At 38.6% G+C, this 20,961-nt stretch overlaps 1 protein-coding gene across 16 annotated transcripts in view; it reads left to right on the top strand.

Annotated features, from left to right (window-relative positions):
• MBNL2 (muscleblind like splicing regulator 2) overlaps window positions 1-18,164 on the top strand; it is a 188,050-nt gene extending 169,886 nt beyond the window's left edge. For 5 of the 16 annotated variants that reach the window (XM_075590830.1, XM_075590827.1, XM_075590836.1 and 2 more), the window contains 2 exons: window positions 3,337-3,372; window positions 14,371-18,164. In XM_075590830.1, the coding sequence (XP_075446945.1) occupies window positions 3,337-3,372; window positions 14,371-14,492 (158 nt within the window). In that variant the 3' untranslated portion in view covers window positions 14,493-18,164. Of the gene's footprint in view, window positions 1-3,336; window positions 3,373-5,351; window positions 5,447-11,914; window positions 11,978-14,370 lie in introns of all 16 variants that reach the window. The other 11 variants (XM_075590833.1, XM_075590831.1, XM_075590838.1 and 8 more) reach the window with 7 other exon arrangements.
• The last annotated feature ends 2,797 nt before the right edge of the window (window positions 18,165-20,961 follow it).

Below are 20,961 nucleotides of genomic sequence, written 5' to 3'. Positions count from 1 at the left end.
CATAATGGATTCTATGTAATTGTCTGCTGGGTAGGGAAAGGGAATATCCAGGGATGTTGTGCTCAGATAGTGTTAGGTGAACATTCTTGCTGTATTTTCAGTCCACTCTATAAAGAGCAAAAGAGGTGGGACAAGAACAATCACTTCAATCACCCTTAACAAACATTGAATGATCTTGCTTTATTTTTTTTAACGATCTGCGGATAAACCTAGATATAATACAGTATGCCAAATTATGCAAAAGATTAAGGCTGCATCTTTAAAAAAAAAAAAAAAAAAAAAAGTTTTAGGCACTAACCGTAAGGACTGTGGTCCATAGCTTACATTTTAACATAAATATAACATTTCAGATATAATGGAGGAGATGTATCAACGTAAAGAAAGTGCACATAAAAGTTTGTTTTTTCACATTTCTCTGTTTTCTGCTTGCATTTGCATCAAATGTTCTTGTTTCTTACATCTGAAACAAATTGGTGGCTATAAACGTTTATGCCACCCTCAGATCTGGTAGATTTGTTCACGCAAATACTGTACAAGATTATAAAAGTGACGTACATAGACACAGAGTTTGCTCATTCCAATATGCACGTCATGTAACTGCACACTAACTCCTCCTATTCTCACTCCCCAAACTGTAAGCTGACACACACAGCGCAAAACTTGAAGCAAAGACCTTGATTCTATGATGCAGAGACGCAATTTTCCCCAAATTTCCATTGTTACGTCTCCCCCATTACCTTGTTTTTATCCCTTTATTCTTAATGTGAATGCATGTTTTATCAATAATATAAACAACACTGTATATAGGTAGGGCTTTGAATAATTTAGAAAATCATACCAGCATGGTAGATGTTTCATACTGTATGCTACAAAAGAGAATATACGACATTTCATTAATTCTTTTTCTGTGCTACTAAATCTGTCTGTGTTCACTTGAAACATTTTCTGTTTAAAATTGGTTTGAAAAGGTAAGCGTACGTTTATTCTAGTGAAGGCTGGTAAGTGTGTATACAATTTCACACTTTCTCTTGCTTTTTTTTGTGCTAAAAACAAATGAACTAAGGTAAATTAAAAACAACCTATTTGTGCAGGATACCTATGTACAGTACATAGCATGCTGCAGATCAACCCAGTCTGATTGCAGGTCACAATCATGTTATGTGGACTCGGTCATCTTTTCAGTTTGAACCCCAAAATCTGTAACGGTTATCACACGTTAAGTAAAATGCAAATTAAACACAGAATAAATGCCTCTAAAACGTTTTGGCCTTTTCCAACCAATAAACCAGTCACTAAACTGAAGCAGGCCTCATCACATTCCAGATGATATAGGAATTTGCCTTAGTTGACCTCTTAAAAATAATTCAAGTGCCTAAATTGACTCATTTTCTTTCTCCGTATGAATGCTCTGGGACTGATTTGCTATGCCATGGTCTTTAAAATATCTGTCATTTGTTCCCTTTGCAGCCGTTTATTTTAAGAATGTCTAACAGCTTCTCTGTGAACAATGTGTGTCCTCTGTATGTTACCCTTCAGTATAAGGTCATTCATCGTTTTCCTTAGCAGTCTTTGGGCCAAGGGTACACACACAGAAAAACAATCTTCCATCCTTTCCCCAGATGCACATTTGTATAGTTACAGTTCAGAAGCACACCTTTTCCCTTTAACATTGCCGTGAGAAATCAATAGGATATAGTACTTTCATGCTTTACAGAGCTATACTGATCACAGAGTCTTCAGCAAACAGTTTTGTGGAATTTATTGAATTCATTTCTCAGACTGGTTCCAAAGAGAAAACCTCCACTGCCAGGCAGATTTAAACACTGCAGCATCAGTTTGCTTCTCACTGTTAAATGTGTCTCTTTAATATAAAAATGTAACTTTTTTGCACCGATTTTTATTGAGATATGTTTTGTATGTGTGTGTATATGTCTATATCCTGAAGACCATGATTCTTTTGAAGGAGCAATCCAAGCTGTTGGTTTTTTTTTTTTTTCTTCATTTTTAATACAGGATTGAAGAAGGGTGTCTCCGGAACTCAGCCCCATTAATTTCAGCTCCGGGGGCACCCTGCTTCCAGAGATACTTATCTCCGAAGGGGGGGTGCCGGTATCTCTCTGCAGTTTAAAGCCTCCGGTCACATGGGCCAATAGGAAGCTGCACCTGATCCCTATTGGCCTGCATAATGTGAACCCTGGAGTGGCTACCGGCACCCACTGCGGAGGTAAGTATCTCCAGAAGCAAGGGGTCCCCGAGCTGAAATTAAAGGGGTGTAGTTCCGGAGACCCCTTGCTTCTATCCTGTAATGAAAAAAAGGAAGACAAAAAAAAACAGCTTGGATTGCTACTTTAATTTGATTACCACAAAACTGTTTATGCACAAATAATAAGCCTGTAACAAATAATCAAGAATACAGTAACCTCTGCACACCACTCTAGAGAAACAAACTTGCAAGCTTAGTACAGAGGAACACAAAGACATACTATACTGCAGGAGTGCGCAAGGGTTTTCCCTCTGCGCCCCCCTGCCGGCTCTCCCCTCCTGCACGCGCCACCCCTCCTTCCTTATCTCCGGCGTTTCTGACGTCACAACGCCTTATGATGCCGCGTTGCCATGGTGATGCGACCCCGGAGATAAGGTAAGGGACCTTACAGAGGCCTCGTGCTCCCCCGGCATGTAATTTAAATGCCTTCGGGAAGAGCGCCGAGCCTCTGTAAGCACCGACCTCCCCCAGAGAATTTTGCGCACCCCTGCTATACTGTATTGTCTTTCTATGTAAATCTCAACAGAGCACATCAAACTATAAGCAAAACAAAGCTCATGTTGATTTTAGCAAGGTGCCAAAAAGCCAATGTTTCGGTCTATACAGTAAAAGGACTTTCCTCAGTATAATTAGTGTGTGTAATTGACTGCAATAGTAACATATTACATCCTCATATCACAGGGTTCAGTGGTAACTTGTGCACATCGCACATACTCTATGATGGTGCAATACAAAAGCATCAGTAGATGATGTTCCAATATATTTTGTTAGGATTTTATTGGAGACTTCTTTAATTGAGAGATCTTACTTTTCTATACAAAACACGTAGGATACTCGTGTGTCAGTTTGCTATTGAGTGCTGCACAGGGTCTGAAATGCAATTCATCAGCAGCAGTGATGGGGATGTACTGTGAAGCACATAAAACCATGAATGGCCTTGGAAGATTATGTTTGCACTAACTCCTACTTATCTTGAGCTATGCCTGAATTTCATTCTGAATGTTAACTCTGTGCAGCTAACCTGTTTCTTTCCCTTTATTCATTTTCTCCACCTCTCATTGCATGACATGCAGGGTCAGTTTTGTGCATGACACCCGCTACCAGTATTGGTAGGTCTATCTACTTTTTTCAACTTTTTTGTATTACATGAGTTAACTTCTGTGATTTTTAATGTTTTTTTTTTTAATGCCTTTGTAAAATATTCAGATATGGTACTGTAGTTGTCAACTCTACAATATTAAGCCTCTGTAGGAAACTCACCTAGAATATGTCTTATGTCGACACTTGTTTTGTGGCAGTATAATGTTAACTCTAGCCAACCTGGCTGGGAAATTGTTTCTTTTTACTTTGTTTATAATGTCTCACGGTATAAAAAAAATATTATGAGTACAGTAGTATCATCTGTGTCTAAAACATCAGTGTTGTCCTTTTTTTCTCCTTTTTGCTATGTGTTTAGAATATTTCATCAGAATTTCCCAGAAACATGTACAATAAAAATAATATTAGATTTTGTGACAGTAAATCATATCAGCATACCCATAAAAACACTATATTAGTCATTTATTATAGTAAGTAAACAAATTCAAGAGACCAGATGGTTGAGAACACTATATTATTACATGAGACACGGTTGCATCATTTTCCTTGACCCACAGGGTATTACTTAATATTGTCGTACGATCACAGAGCAAAGCAGCTCTTGTCTTTGAAAAGACAGAATAAGCTTTTTGTTTAAATACACAAAGGTGTGTGTGTGTGTGTGTGTGTGTGTGTGTGTCACTCCATGAAGGAATAATGGGATAACAGCAAGTGCACATATCATACATAAATAGAGCATAATACTGTAGATACTTCACCCAAACCAGTGTCGGATGAATAACACACAACACAACAGAGCAAATGTTAAAAAAAAAGTCTACTATAGGACTATCATCAGGGCGGTGATGATGAAGATCCCATAGTGGACTAAACATTTGTCTTTTTGTTCTACTTTTGTTCAACTATAATAACACTTTTTTGAACATTTACTCATCAGTGCTTTTGTATTATCCATCGGACTCTGGTTTGGATGAAGTATCTAATATATATATATATATTATATATATATACAGTGTTCGACAAACCTATACATTTGCACGCCCCGGGCGAGTGGATTTAACATCGTGGCGAGCTCCTATTGGCCCAAGCAGCACACGTGCGGTACTAGGTGGCGAGTAGATTTTTTTGTTCGGCGAGTAGATTTTTGGGTGATTTGTCGACCACTGTATATATATATATATAGTAACTATATAAATACATCTAAATCTAGGTTGTGAATGATGGCTTTCCAAACAAAATCATCTTGTCATTTTTAAATCCAATTTGAACGTTTATGCTGGACATGTTTTTGCACGTAGTAGCTTGACGTTTTTAATGCCATTTTCTCTGCCCTGTCACGTGCCCTAACCTATTCATGTTGTTAATTGACCTTAAAACATGTAAGGGATGTACATATATGTGATTCTTTGGGGGGCGGAGGGGGGTTTAAGGGCTGCAATCATCAAATGTTTATTTGCAATTGGCTGGAACTGCATCTAAAATTGATTATTAATGTTTCAATTGAACTATATAAGGACATTGCACCAGTGATGCCAATCACAGTGCAACTTTGGATGCACTCAAGTAATTAACCTCTGAAACCTTCAGCATACCACAAAAAGCCAAATTCTTACTTTCATGCCATATGGATAATATATAATATATAATATTCACACATAGACAGTATGTGTCATCGCAAAACTGCCTTTCTAGTAGATCCAGACGTACAACTAATATCCTGAGTTGTCTTCTTTTTTTTATGTGCTTTTTCTGGGAATCGCTGATAATATATATATATTTTTTTTTTTTAAACTTCCTTTAATTAATGAGCTTTATTCCCTCTTTTTATTTCTTTCCCACGCTTTCTTGCTTTGCATTGTGATTGCATGCCATCTGCTGGTTTAACCCATGATGACTTGCTGCCGTGTGATATTCACCATGCCAAAACCACTTCTATTACCATAATGCTACACCCTCCTGTTCATTGCTTCCATGGTTCCCCTCCTGAAAGTACCCATGATGCACAGCGCTACGTCCGCCACTGTCTCTGCAGCAGCAACTCCTGCAACAAGTGTCCCCTTCGCTGCAACAGCCACGGCCAATCAGGTTTGCTCCTTTTTAAAGCTTTCTTTCACAAATCCCAAACTCTAAATGAGTGCTAATACCTTAAAAAAAAAATCTCTACAGAATTAATTTTGTAAATGTTTACCCATCAAATTGTATTTTGTAATTACTTTGTATGACTGTATTAATGAGCAGGTTGCACTTATTCGGAGTTAACATTTTGCAAGTATTGATCTTTCTGTTTGTGTTTCCTTGTTTGGTTTATGGATTAATGTCTTGTTAACAGGAAGGACATCATGAACATATCCTAACAAACAAAATCACACAATTGTGATTTTCTTTAATGTACATATAACAATCCAAAACATTTTATGCTACCGCTGCAGGTCTCAAACCGGTTAAATGTGCATAGCTATCTGCTCAGACACCTTTCGAATCACCTAAGAAGTTGAAAAAATTCATAAACTAGAATCGAAAAACATTAGCGATCCTAGCAAGAAATATTTATCCAAACAGTGGTTACTTTCTCTTGACAATTGCTATTTACTTTTATCACACACAATACAGCATACAGTATAATCTCCTTTATTCCTTCTTGACTAAATCACTTTGCAGTAGTATTAAACCCACAACTTCCAACAACTTCCAATATCTAAAGTAATAGAGACAGAACCTCACTAGAAAAAGGGAAATGGGAAGTAAATAAAGTTAAGTAAGTTCACTAAAATCACTTTGAAACAGGTGATAAAGTTGTACGTAGTAGATTATTTACCATCCTTGATAGGTACTTAGTATGCAGGTAAAATCTCCTGACGATAACACATGCACAGAACAAAATGCTGTCACTGATAGTGATAGATTTTTGGGATTTGCTGTGAAACAAAAGGGAGACTAATTGAATAGTTGATATCTTGTTGATTTGAATACTAGTAGTCCAGCAGTACATATATACAGGACTAGAGTGGAGTAGGAATGCACCGGAACACACCTCTGGCACTTATTTTAACATTCTGGCACATCTGCAGGCACTCTGCCTCTTCAACCAGGCTCTACCTGGGGAACGTGAGTGCAGAGCTTCAACCCAGAGGCGGAGACGGCTCGCCTTGGCAGTTTAATCCAGCAAGTCAGGCTCAACTTCCTGTATCGGCTGCCTGGGTGTGCCCCCCCCCCTCCGCCATCACTGTCTGGGCACTGCCCGTTCCCCAGTTAGGGCCTGGTGTATGTGTGTGTGCATGCGTGCGTGCGAAAAAATGGGGGGAAGGTGTAAAAAATGTTGGTGTGTGTAAAAACAGGTTGGGGTGTAAATACGGGATAAGTGTAAAAACGGAGGGGTGTGAGTGATAGAGGGAGGAGGGGGTGAAAGTAAAAGTTGGGAGGAGGGGAGTGAGAGTAAAAGAGGAAAGGAGTAGGGAGGAGGGGAGTTAGAGAGAAAAAGTGAGGGAAGGAGGGGTGAGAGGAAAAGTGTAGGAGGGTTCCAGTAAAAGGAGGGGTGAGAGTAATAGAGGGGAAGCACTGAGAGAGGAGGGGTGGGAGAGAGTGAGAAGGGGGGAGAATAAGAGAGAAAAGGGGAGCATATGGGGGAAAGCTGGTGAGGAAGGGGAGAAGCAGATGAGGAGAGGAACATGTTAGGGGGAAGCAGATGAGGAGAGGATGTGGGGGAGAAGCAGATGAGGAGAGGGACCTGTTAGGGAGAAGCTGATGAGGAGAGGGAGAAACAGATGAAGAGAGGAACATGTTAGGGAGAAGCAGATGATGAGAGGATGTGGGGGGAGAAGCAGATGAGGAGAGGGAGAAGCAGATGAGGAGAGGGACCTGTTAGGGAGAAGCTGATGAGGAGAGGGAGAAACAGATGAAGAGAGGAACATGTTAGGGAGAAGCAGATGAGGAGAGGGAGAAGCAGATGAGGAGAGGATGTGGGGGGAGAAGCAGATGAGGAGAGGGAGAAGCAGATGAGGAGAGGATGTGGGGGGAGAAGCAGATGAGGAGAGGATGTGGGGGGAGAAGCAGATGAGAAGGGGAGAAGCAGATGAGGAGAGGATGTGGGGGGAGAAGCAGATGAGGAGGGGAGAAGCAGATGAGGAGAGGATGTGGGGGGAGAAGCAGATGAGGAGGGGAGAAGCAGATGAGGAGAGGATGTGGGGGGAGAAGCAGATGAGGAGGGGAGAAGCAGATGAGGAGAGGATGTGGGGGGAGAAGCAGATGAGGAGGGGAGCTGGCGGCTGTTACCTTCCTCGAAGCTGCAGGAAAATGCTCCGGGGAAGGTAAGATGGGTTACATTTGTACATTCGCCTCTGTTCACTCAAGTAATATCTGGTGTATATCTAAATAAAATATACTGTATCAAGCAGAAACTTTCTGTTTCCATGTTTTCTGCCTTGGTTCATCCAATTAAACACTGACAGTTTGGGGCAAATTCCATAAATCAGCTTTTTTTGGAATATGAGCAAAATTCTTAGTTTTGACACAATAAATGTCTTTAGTAGAGGGATAGGCAATGAAGACAAATCCCACTTGATCTCTTCTGCTCCATGTATACAGATTTAACCTCTCCGATGTCACAGGAGCCTGCCATTCATTTCTCGGAAGTGGCTGAGCTTTCTACAAATAGATGGTAGTTGTAACTGGGCACCTAAAGAACTGCAATTTAGTATATGGCATGCAATGGGGCTGGAGGTGTTAAAATTCAGTAACTCAACCTTTGTTTGAGTTATTGATGTCCAAAAACAGATGTATGATGTTATGTCTTAGCCTTGCTTCTTTCCTCCCTACAGTATCTGCTGTGAAATCTGAGTACTGCTCTTACTGTGCAGTATTGAAAATATTGATTCAATTATTGTAACAATTCACATCAGGACCTTGAAAGTCTGCTCTGGATGAAGTAGACAGACCAAAAAGCGTTTTGTGCGAATGGTAAAAAAAAAAAACTGTACGTGACTGTAAACGCAAATATATTGCAAAATCAGGTTGCCACAATTCATGTGCTCCAGAGCACTATATAAAGGGAAACTGGCGTAGGCACTTGAATCCGCTGGGAATCTTGCAATACATTGATTTGCAATGTATTGTGAGTGTGCAGCAGTAATGAGCTACTGTAAGTGCTGCTGATCAGAATGCAACATATCTAAATGGGACACTTGCAATACAGTATAGTATGGAAACATTTTAAATTGACTTTGTGTTGTTGAAGACAAAGGCATGTTGGCATGCTTTTTGTTTTTCCATAACTCCATGATACTTGTAAAACGTATAATATACATAGTCGCACATCTATGTAATTTGTGTGACTGCCTCCTAGCTGCACAGTTTAAACCCATTGTTTAAGGTTCCTTCTGAGTTTCCTCCTTCCTAGTCATTAAAGAATACAGAATCCCACCATTTCCTTTTAAGGATAACAGACCTGGCGATAGCTGCAGTAGTTTGTCACTAAGCAACCGTGTTAGATTTTCTGCGTGTTGCTTGATGAAATAGCTATCATTGCCAAGTATATACATATTAAGGTGATGCAAATGTGACTGCACAATAAAGTCACATGTCAAAGGCACACTGTACATTTCACGAATGATGATTTTATATACATTCAACAACTTGCAAAGCAACATGTTTGTGTGTCTGTATACAGGTATGTGTAGATAGATAGACAGATGGATGTTTGCTTTTAATCTCAAAAGCAGTTACCACAGTGAGATCTTGCTTTTGTGCAGAAAGCATGTTATTGGAGTTGGTGATTATTATTATTTTCCCCCTTGAATAGCGTTGATAGTGTACACAACACTGTACATAGAAATGTTGTGGGCACGAGTCCCTGCCCTGTAGAGCTTACAATCTATGATTTTTGGTGCTTGAGGGAGATAAAGGGACTTGCCCAAAGTCACAAGGAGCTAACACCAGGATTTAAATCGGGTTCCCCTGCTTCGAACTCCGTGTCATTGTTTTCAGGGTCAGTGCCTTTACTCACTAAGGAGCCACCTATTCAGCCCTAATAGTAAGTGACAAATTCTCAATACTGTAGTTAATAGGTCACCTGGGGTGACTGTATACAGCGGCCGCAACATACTGCCAGAAGCAAACCTACTGTATACAAAAATGGTAGAATGGTGGTCATGTATTATACCTCATATAGCACCATTTATAATCTTCACTTTTAACATTTCTCAAAGCTTTAGGTGTCACCAGATTTGTCTATTTGTTTAATTTCCTTCTATAGGTGCACATCTATTGCAGACAAAGTTATAGCATTAAATCCAGTTATAATACATGTCCAGCTACTGGGGGTGCATAATCCACCTAAAGCTGTTTTACAGCTATCGCATTATAAACTTCTGCATGCCTCTCAGAGGACGGAATAAAGTCTATGGGGCCTATGCAGTAAAGTCCGAAAGAAAAAATCACCAGGGTTTTAAAATCGCCGTTTTTGACAGCGTTACTATCACGATATGCAGGGACCTCCCGATGGCTCCCAGACACCCATGGGAACCCCCTGGGGTGCCCTGTCGGACCTGCAGACACCCGTGGTACCCCTGCCGGCCTGTAGTATTAATCCTGTGTGTAAAAAAAATAATAATGGTTTTATGTGGGGGCACAGGGGGTCGGTTGTGTATTGTTGTTTAGTAAATATTGTAATGGTTTTTGGTAGCCTAGGAGGTGGCTAGTAGGGCTGTCGTAGGTATTTTTTTGTATTGTGGGTAGCTGTTGTGGGTGAAGGGGGTATTGGCCCCAAGGATGGTTGTTTAGGCCTACCGGGTGGGTAGCGGGTGGGGTTAACCCCTTCATTACCTTAGCGGTATTAACCGCTAGGGTAATGAAGGGGTTAAGTCCACCCGCAAGATCTAAACAACCACCAAGGGCCAAATACCACCTTCACCCACCTCCGCTACCCACAATAAGCATGGCACTCCTAGTAAACCCCTTCATTGCCGTAGCGGTTAGCCGCTAAGGTAATGAAGTTGCCTGTAAATGCATTTTTCATGTATCAGATTCATGCCGGGGGTCTCTGGTGGTGATATTAATGGATATCAGCTCCGGAGACTCCCGGCATCAAGCCGATGCAGGAAAAATGCAATTTGTTCTCTAAGTGCCGTCTCGCCGCTTATCGGCAGCTTCTCCCCACCTTGCCAACTTTTTGTGGCGGGACGATTTGGAGAGGAAATCTTCATTCTAGAGCAGCGATCAGCCTCGATAAGCTGATCGGGGCTACTATAATTCAGCGAGTTTGAGAAGTTACAAATAAGCGGTGATAAGTGGCTCAACGCCCCGAGTTTGTGTTTTATTGGGGGGGGGGGGTTGGCAAAAAAAACGCGATTTTTGCTCTTAGCGCCAGCTTATCGTGGCTTACTGAATAGCAGTAGGCTTTTTTGGCGATAAGCTGGCAATAAGGGGCTTATCGCTGCTTATAGCATGAGGTCCTAAGAGTAAAGCAACTGTGTACTCTGACCCAAGGAAAATGTAATAACAGGATATGCTTCATCTTCTAAACACAAGTGAGTCTGGTGGAAGTATATATAGAGAATTAGTTTTAACTGTTAACATTGACATGAGCTCTTGAGAGACCTGACTTCTCAATTACATCACTCAACACACAGTAACACCAATTGAAAAGGTTTGAACATTCACTTCATTTGTCATGAATCCTCAAATTCCATTAGATACAGTATGCACCCAAAATAAATATTGTAAAGTAAATACTTTGAATGCTGTACCTCCAGCAAAAAAGTACTATGCTATTATTTATTCATGTTTTTTAAAGAACGCACACTCTTTTTTTGTAAATGCATCATTTTATATAGTTCTATAGTGAAGCAGCGCTAAAGAATGAGTAGACTATGTAATAAATAACGTGAGTGATATATGTACATTTAATTTTATAGTATGAACAAAAACAGAATGTAATTTGTCAATACTTGCTAACATGGCTATGCTTTATGTGTGCTTTCAACCCCATGTCTTCTTGTAGGTGTTTTGCTATTTAATTTTTGCGCTTGCCATTCTCAATTTCACTTGGTGTGGTAGAAACCCTCAAAAGGATATCTGTCTTTTTAACAATCTTTGGGATTTTATGCATTTTGATTAAACCTGAGCTAGAGATTATGTCAACTGAAATAAACCTTAGCTTAATGTAATGTAATCTGCCTGCTGTATAGATGTTATTCATACGGAAATCATAATCTCCAGATACTACACTTTGAAGTTGCTAGATTAGTATGAAATGTTGCCAGGGCAGCCATTTCGATTTCTGAACACTTGGGAAATGACCCAACCTCTCTAGATCTGCCCCATATCACCTCCTGTGACTGCTCGAAGCTTAATGCTGTTTCATATTCATGTGAATATGGTACAGCAGTTTATATAATTAATGTGTTATCCCTGGTTGATACAAAAGATCAACTAGAACAAAGGATTTTACAACTTGAATCACAAGACGGAGATGTTTTCACGGTAATAATTCAGCCAGTAAACCATGGGGGAAGTACAGATATGTGTGTGCCTTACAACAACTGCAATTCTTGTTAACAGCTTCTCTGCTGAAGAAGCCTGCCAGGCTGCCACACATTGTTGCTTATGAATAAAGAAAAAAAGGTTTGTGTTATGTTTAAGCATAATTGGCAAAAGGAAAATGTTATGTTGAAGTCACAAAAACATTATTCATGAAAAGAAGTATTCCTACTGTACAGTGCTGAGCTATGAAAGGTGTGTGTGTGTGTGTGTGTGTGTGTGTGTGTGCGTGTGTGTGTGTGTGTGTGTGTGTGTGTGTGTGTGTGTGTGTGTGTGTGTGTGTGTGTGTGTGTGTGTGTGTGTGTGTGTGTACACACACTCACCGAGTGGGCAATTATTGTAAGTCGCCATGAGGCCAGAATTTTTCTAGTGTCCCACAATGGTGTAAATTCTAAGACCTAGACTCACTGAACTCCGTTAGGCCTTTTAACGTAATGTTAATGGTAAAGCTGTACTCACTAAAGAAATTAACGTAATGTTAACTTATGTTAATGTCACGTTAAAAGCGTTGCAGTATCAACAACGGTAGCTAGGGGAACTTATTTGCAAATTAGTCGCTAGCATAGGAATACCTTACTCACGAAGGTCCATTAATGTTAATGGCAACCAATAACATTTCCTTATTTAAGTCATACATAAACCTGGCGTTACTCCCTTACAGACAAACACCCTATTTCAGTGCCTGAACAGAAGAAATTACAGGTTCATGTATAACTTAAATAATGTAGTGTTATTTCCCTCTTTTCTACTCTCCTCCAAAATCCTTATTTTAGCATGTCAGAGAGTAGAACCAATACCTAAATAAGGTCACGTTATTTTAAAATATCATAGCGTTATCCTAAAACCCTATTCTTTATGAACTCTAATATAGGCTTTTTTATTTTTTTTTGCAAAAATGTTGTTTTGTAAGTACGCTGTTAACCTCAGGGCAAATAACATCCGTCCTTGGTTTAGGTAACGTCACGTTATTTGCCAATATTTCAGAGTTTAGTGAGTCTGGGCTTAAGGAGGTTACCATTCTAATACTATTCAATATGAATACAACACACTAATCTTTCACCTATCACAAATTTAGGATACTTCTTTTTTTTTTTCTTAATAATTTTAAGGCTATGCCTATATAAATGAATCATGGAATTGAAACATTTAGCATTGTGTGTATCAGAGATTTGGAAATGTTTCAGCTCTGTGACAGCATAGGTTGTGATGCATTTCAATATGAGAATGAAAGGAGAAATGTTACGCCGATGAATAGCCAATGAAAGAAGAGGTTTACATAGCATTTCACAAGAAAGTAAGACATTCGGTAGTGTCTAAATATCTTGTGTTCTACTGTTCATAGCAGACTTGTGTATATATATATATATATATGTATACACTGGCGACACACTTTATTCGAGCTTGGCTAGTCCCACGAATTCGGGTATACCCGGGTGTATTGAGGTTTGTGACTATTTTCTGCCCGAGTACATTGAGTTATTTTCCAAGCAGGGATTGAAGCATTTTATTCCCGCTGGCTGCAATACTGCACAGTATATATATATAAACTGCATTACAATTCATGAATTTATGCCATCTGGTAGACACGCGAAGCATTGCAGCCTATTAAATCCTAATCATTATCATTTAACAGATCAGCCGCCCATCAGCCAGGCATGAACCCAGGCTGGGAAGGCAAATGCAACGGGGCTTGTCAGAGGTTAGGAGTGGCGCATTCCAGGTATCTGCCAGGTACATACCGGGTATTTGCTCGAATAAAGTGTGTCGGTGCAGTATATATATATATACAGTGTTCGACAAACCTATACATTTGCTCGCCCCGGGCGAGTGGATTTAACCCCCGGGCGAGTAAATATTGGCCCAAGCAGCACACGTTTGGTACTAGGTGGCGAGTAGATTTTTTTGTGTGGCGAGTAGATTTTTTGGTGATTTGTCAACCACTGTATATATATATATATTCTGCAATGATAAAATATTGCAACAGTGGTGGTAGATGAAACAACATGTCTATGTATCAAGGCAAAGTGGAGCAATTCTCGGGCAAAACAACTGCACCAGATTTATCAAATCATATTGCGGTCAATTGTATTTTTCCTTTGATACTGTACATATAGGAAATCTTTTTGGGTCCACTATTGCACCACTTTTGCCTTGATACATAGACCCCCAAATGTAATGAAGTATAGCGATTTTGATAAATCACTCTATAACACTATGGCCCGTATTATATTAACTGTGAAAGTGATCTGTGCTATCGCATTGGAGAACCCCATTGACTGCAACGGGACTTTCCGAGTGCTAGCACCAGATTGGCACTACCCCAGTTATTAGAATAGGGGCCCGTGAGTTGTTTAACCGGAAAGAAATCAGGAAAGGTTTTGATTTTTTTTTACTTGACTCTTAGCTAATAATGGTGGTATAAACAAAAGAAGAACTTGTTAAATATTAATTCTCAATCTTTTATTTTTCTTTGACAGATCATACTGAAATAATAACCAGGAGTGGAATTCAGCATCAAGATTATTCGCAGAAGATAGCAAAGCATTCATATTGTACATACATCTCCTCCTCTATAGAATTGCCACAAATTGCATGCTAAAAAGGATTTTGTTCTCTTTATGGACAAACTACAAACTCTTAAGAAGCTAGTGCTGCTATATTATAAATTAATAATATATATGGTATGCTTAATATATTCCAACATGAAATACAGTAGTTAACTACCTGATACCAGCTATAATGTTTAAAGAAAAAATGTTTAATGGGTAAAGTTTAGTTTTTAATATTTTGTATACCTGGTTCCCACTCTACAATGTTGTCTTATCTCCTATTATAACTAAAGCAGATGTGAATGGTATAGTTCCCTTCAGGCTGTAAATTTTAAATGTGACAAATCATTTAAAATTTGCAAGGACTGTTGGCTAAAACAAAATGCTCAATTTTGAATATTAAACTCATTAATACTTTTTTAGCCATAAATATATAGCCATGAGTTTTCCCATCAACAGACAAGACCAAGATGCAAAAACCCACAATTATGGAAATACTGTAAGCTTAATCTAAAGCACAAATTCCAAGCATGCAACCAATCTCAGATCCGGTGTGTCCAGAAAAGCTGTGTTGGAATGGATGGGATTTTAAAAAAGCAACAAAAAAAAATGGAAACCTTTGCACAGTATGACAGTCATACACAAGAAAGTCTTGAATATTTTATTTTAGTTGTGTACTTATGTTTTCTAACCAAGACTTTGCAGAAGTGCCTAAATTTTGCCACAGTACATCAAACGCAAAGAGAAATGACACTGATGCCTGTTACCCAGCCACCACTGATTTGACCTTACAAACCCGCAATCAAAGGTTACTAGAAATAGCATGTTGGATGTGCAGTGTGCTACGGTAACACAAGGCATCAGGGGAGGAGTTTTCTTAGATAATCGAATGTACAAAAGATGATATCAGTCACCCAGAACAATGATAGTGACTCTAATCTATATTAGTAAACATTTTTAAATGCAGTCAGGGTTTTAATTTGACCCAGATCAGTGCTTGAGGGGTCTGCAGCACACTGCAGAGCAATGTATTGCAAGCCCACCAGCACTTAACCCTGTTTGCTGCCAGAGGGAGCCAACATTGTATTGTGTTGCTAGCTCCTTTGGCAGCTAAGAGGCTTAAACGGGTCCCTAGATCATTTGTGCTATACTTTTTATAATTGGAATAAAAGGGTTGTAACAGGATTACAGCACAAGAAAAACAAATCACCTTTTAAAGCATATTTTATGTCTCAAAATGATGAAGAGTTGTTGCTTATACAGTAAGTAAATACAAAAAAAAACTATGGATAAAGCAGATTTTAATTTTTACTTTTAAAGTAGGCTGTTGATTTACACAGTAATGTCTGTACATTTAAGATGTAATTTAGTTTAAGGTTTATTTCAAGCACTATTGTACCAAATATTTCATGTTTTTATGTTGAACATTTGTCACACAAAGTACGTTGTTGCTGAATTATGGTTATCAAAACAGAACAGCTGTTATACATGAATAGTATACTTAAGTGTTAGAAAACAGTTATTTTTTTTCCGTTTGTAAAACAATATTAGTGATTGCAGTATTTTAAGAGAATTTCAAAAATTGAATGTAAACTATTTTAAATGAGGGCAGCCTGTTCTGAAGGAGGCATTGTAATTCTATAATCAGTCATCAGGAAACGTTTCTGCCTTTATTTCTGTTCATTTTGTAATATATGTGATATGTTTGATTTCTACTCTTATATAGCAGCAGCAGCAGCAGATCTGATTACTCAACCGAACTAAATCAAAATCTGCGTGGAATAGTGTATCTTAAACTTAGTTATCTTACTACCAATTTGCAGTTACAGATTTGTGACCAACCTCTTAACAGGTGGCTAGTTGGCATTGTACCTACTTTATGTCCTCATATTTCTATTGTTTAGTCTTTTGAAGTGTGATGTAATTTCTAAGGAAGTAAATGTTCAGCCTATGTCTACATTTTTACATTGCAAACACAAATATTTTATCATTTTTAAGATTTCTGAGTTTGGATGACTTTGTATTTTTTATTTTTGTTTTTATAATGTCCTCTAATTGGAGTAGTCTCTTAATGAAGCATCAGATACGTACTGTTTCTATTACAGTACTGCAGGTGGCATACTGAGCCTGTTGAATTGCAGGACAAAAACACAGAGGGTCTTTTAAAAACTGATGTGCCACAGAGCAGAACGATGATGCCAATTGGTCAATATTGAACCATATTTGTCATCAGACTACAACAACCTACAACTCTGGAGCAATATTCTAACCCATCACAATCTTCAGTGGTTCATCCCTGAGTTTTATAGCATTGATGCGCGCTGCAAGAGGTTGCTGCCACTGGGGCAGGCAATTTAAGATAACCTGCTCCAGATCTATTATATTCAAACAGTACTTTACATTTCTCAGTTATCCCCATCAGTAACAAAGGTGCATGCACCGCAGGGCCTTTCAGCACTGAATGGAGCTATTAGGTGGCGAAGAGAAGGTGTTTGTAACATGAAAACAAGACCAGCACCAAAATCACTGAACTAAACTCTGGCATTAATACTCAATTACTGAAATTAATACATACTCAAGCAAAGAAGAAAACACCAACATTTTGGATCTTCAATGTCCTTCTTCAGGGTTTCTCTTTGTATGGGGATGTACAATATTGCACAAGTTTAATAAATTTCTTGTTCACGGTTCTATACAGACCTTAACCCAATTACAAAAATGTGATACCTTTAAGAGTTAAATAATAACAATAAAAAAGCTGCAATTTAGACGGCAGCAAAAAAAAAGTGCACAAAATAGGTGGAGGATTTTTCTTCCTGCAGACAAGTTAACTGCAATAAGTGAATAGCAAAGCATGCAAAAAAGAAAACAAACGATTCAATGTCTCCATTGATTTATTTGTTAAACCAGTAATGATTTCTGCAAGATACCATTATTTACAAAAACTTTTATATTTAATACAATGAAACTCAATCACGTATACTTTTTTTTTCAATTCACCCCATGATCCCCGAGATGCATTTTAATCGCATAATTATATTATGATCTTAAAATGCAGTGTTTCTAAAACCACTCTTCTGGACCCCCCATGGCCAGCTCATGTTTTAGTGATAGCCAGCTATGGCTACTGTAATTCCTATATAAGTGCAAACGTATTCTTGTTAAATAATTGATTATGCCTCAAATCTGGTGTGGCAGCAGTCATCAGAGGAGACACTGAATTGAGGCATCTTTAAACATTTGGGGATGTCATATCTGGTTTTGGTAGTTGGAAGGTTGCACTAGATTTAATTTACCATCAGGTACTGTAATTACCACAAATGGCACATTTCCTTCAGTCCATTAAGGCTACAGAATTCAGGGATAAAGAGAGTACTAGGCAAGATACAAAATATGAATATAATAGTGTGTCAAACAGATATGCATGGTCAGTACTTAAATTCAACTTAGAATGAGGATGTCCTTAGCTATTTAGTAGATCAAATTCAACTTCACAACAATGCCACCATCTTCAAAAGAACTATAATTGACAGCACTTATGCCATACTATGTATTCCAATTGCATTTAAAAATCTTAGTTCGTTACCTTTGATTGTGACTATTACCAGACGTTTGTATGGTTATTTGTCTATTTTTTTTTTTTTTTTTTTTTGTGAAGTTACGTTTTTTCAACCAATGTGCAACCACTAAGATGAAATCAGTAAAAACATACGTTGAGATTCTGGTGTTGGATCATGATGTTTTCTTTTTAATTTATATAGTGGTTAACCAATAGCAGAAGTTCAACTGGGTGCTCAAGGGCTACTACCCTACCATCAGGGTAGTAACGGACACTGGAAATAAACTTTGAAAATGCCCATCATTACAAAAATGAAAATCAAAATGTACAAAGTGTGGTAATCAAAGTGACATTTATTGGGAAATAGTCACTACAGAATCAGCCGGGCGACGTTTCAGGGCCTGGGTGCTCTTTCTTCTCTTGCATCATGGCAACACACACACAGCCCTTCTATAAATAAACTCTAATGACGTCCCTGTTCTGTGTGTGTAATGGTAGAAAATCACGTGACCTTTGGCACGTTTCCTACCGTGATGTAATCACATGCGTGGGGGGACACGGGAGTTACCAACACTAAACAGTGCCGTAATGCACCAAACATTGCCTTCTGCCACATATACACAAGTATGCGGGGTATTACATGTTTGTAAGCAGTTTGCCGATATATAAATACCAGCTGGGGTAGTTACAGTAAAACGTGTCAATATCTATTCGTGGAGTGTTAAGTCACACTTCCTGTCTGGAATATGATTTGCTAACCCCTAATGAAAGCTGAAGAAAACACTGACACAAAATACTGCATAAAACAATAGCACTCTAAAAAAAATGTCTATCCAGCGGCTATCAAGTTACTTATATTTAGCAAATAGAAAATTTGTCCATGCGGTAAATAAAAAATATATATATTTTAAAAAACAGCATTGTGGTGTGATATATTGTGCTATAATCCAAAACTATCTCGTAGGGCAGGGATTACCAACAGGGTTCGGGAAGTGTCTCCAAGGGGTTCGCCCTCCAAAAAATTGTAGTTGCAGATCCAGTGCATTATAGTGGGTTCTTGGACCCCGAACTGCACCACGTGGGTGGTATAGCTGTAAATTAAAGCAGAATCTTCCAAAGTCGCTCTCCTCAATGCTATGCATCCAAAATGGCAAGGCATTGTGGGATGTGACTTTGGAAGCTCCTGCAAATTGACCGCTATACCATCCATGCTGCCAATACACACTGAGGTGCAGTTTGAGGCCTTTTTAAGTGCTCCCCCCACCCCCATGAACCCAGGGCACTATACTGCCTGGCATAGATTAAACCGTTTTGTGAGTAATTGATACGTAGGCAAATATATTAATTAAGGATTCACGGAACAAGAATTTTCTAGCATAAGGTGCACAATGGGAAGCAGCTTCCTCGAGGATAACACTCCATGATTGTGATTTAACTAAAGCCCAATATAAAGGAGCCATGTGTCATCTGAAACGGCATGACAGGACACCATGTGATATTGTGTCCCATTTTATAGAACTATATAAATATATCCATAGGTCTGCAAGAGGTACTCAAAAGTTATTCATTGTGTAATCAGTCCGTAATAATCTTATAACCTTTTGTCTACACACTGTAAAATAATAGAAAGCTAGATGTGGCTATCTAACTTCCTACTTTAAAGATAACTAATTAGAAGCTATATCAAGTTGTTATTGGGATAGTGGATAATACCACATCTTAATGCGCCTCATATTGCTAAGGACCAGTGGGAGAATTTAATATAGAAAGGATGCTTGTTAAAAAAAAAAATAATGGCAGCTAATGGATCCCTCCCCTCCCACCCCCATGTATGACGTGATTACTTTGCCAAAGGAAGTTTACAACACAGAGTTACTACAGTAACACGTGGTTTTACATAGTTATAGTATATAGTAGATGAGGTTGAAGAAAAGATATGTTCATCAAGTTTAACCTATGTTCAATTTAGATGGCAGATACTTTATTCTATATTTGGATTTACAGTATATTGATCCAGAGGAAGCCAAACAAAAAACCTCACTGAAACATCATCCAACAATCTCTCATAAGGGGAATCATACATTCCTTCTTAACTCCAATACGGCAATCGGATTTCTCCTGGGATCAACATCCTTCCCATGTTTACTTATTTTTTATATCCCTGTATACCTTTCCTTTCTAAATAGATGTCCCAATATTTTTTGAACATATCTATTGTATCTGCCATCACAGTCTCCATGGGAAAGGAATTTCACATTTTATATACCCTTACTGTAAAGAACACTTTCCTTTGTAGCTGGTGAAATCTCCTTTCCTCCACCCTTAAGGTATACCCGTGTGTTGTTTGTACTGCCCTCGAGATGAATAGTTATTTTTAAAGCTCCTTGTATTGACCCTGAATATATTTGTATATAGTTATCATATCCCCTCTTTGACACATCTTCTCTAATGTAAACAAATCTAATTTAGCTAGCCTCCTAATAAGTCAGATTTACCATCCACCTTATTCATTTGGTGGCTCTTCTCTGCACTCTCTCTAGTTCCACAATGCCTCTTTTATGGAGGCGTGCCCAAAACTGCTCCATATTCAAGATGTGGTCTTACTAATGCTTTATAGAGGGGCATAATTATGCTTTCTTCTCTTTAATTCATAAACCGGTTATTGCAAGGTAAGATCTTTTTTGCCTTTGCAGCTACTGTCTGACATTGGGCACTATTGTTAAGACTTCTGCCTACAAGCACACCTAAATCCTCTTTCAAGGATTGATCTAATTTTGTCCCATTTAATTTCTAAGTCACCAATTCATTCTTTATTCCCAAATACAGTACATAACCATGCATTTATCTATATTAAACATCATCTGCCATTTACCTGTCCAAGTTTTCAGTCTATCCAAGTCCTTCTGGAGAGAAATGACATTCTAGATGATTAATTATTTGCGGTATTTCTACCGTTCATC

The sequence above is a fragment of the Ascaphus truei genome, chromosome 3 (genome assembly GCF_040206685.1).
Source record: "Ascaphus truei isolate aAscTru1 chromosome 3, aAscTru1.hap1, whole genome shotgun sequence".
NCBI classification, from domain to species: Eukaryota; Metazoa; Chordata; class Amphibia; order Anura; family Ascaphidae; genus Ascaphus; species Ascaphus truei.
The sequence above is the reverse complement of the archived record's forward strand: the minus strand, read 5'-3'. Positions and strand labels throughout refer to the sequence as shown.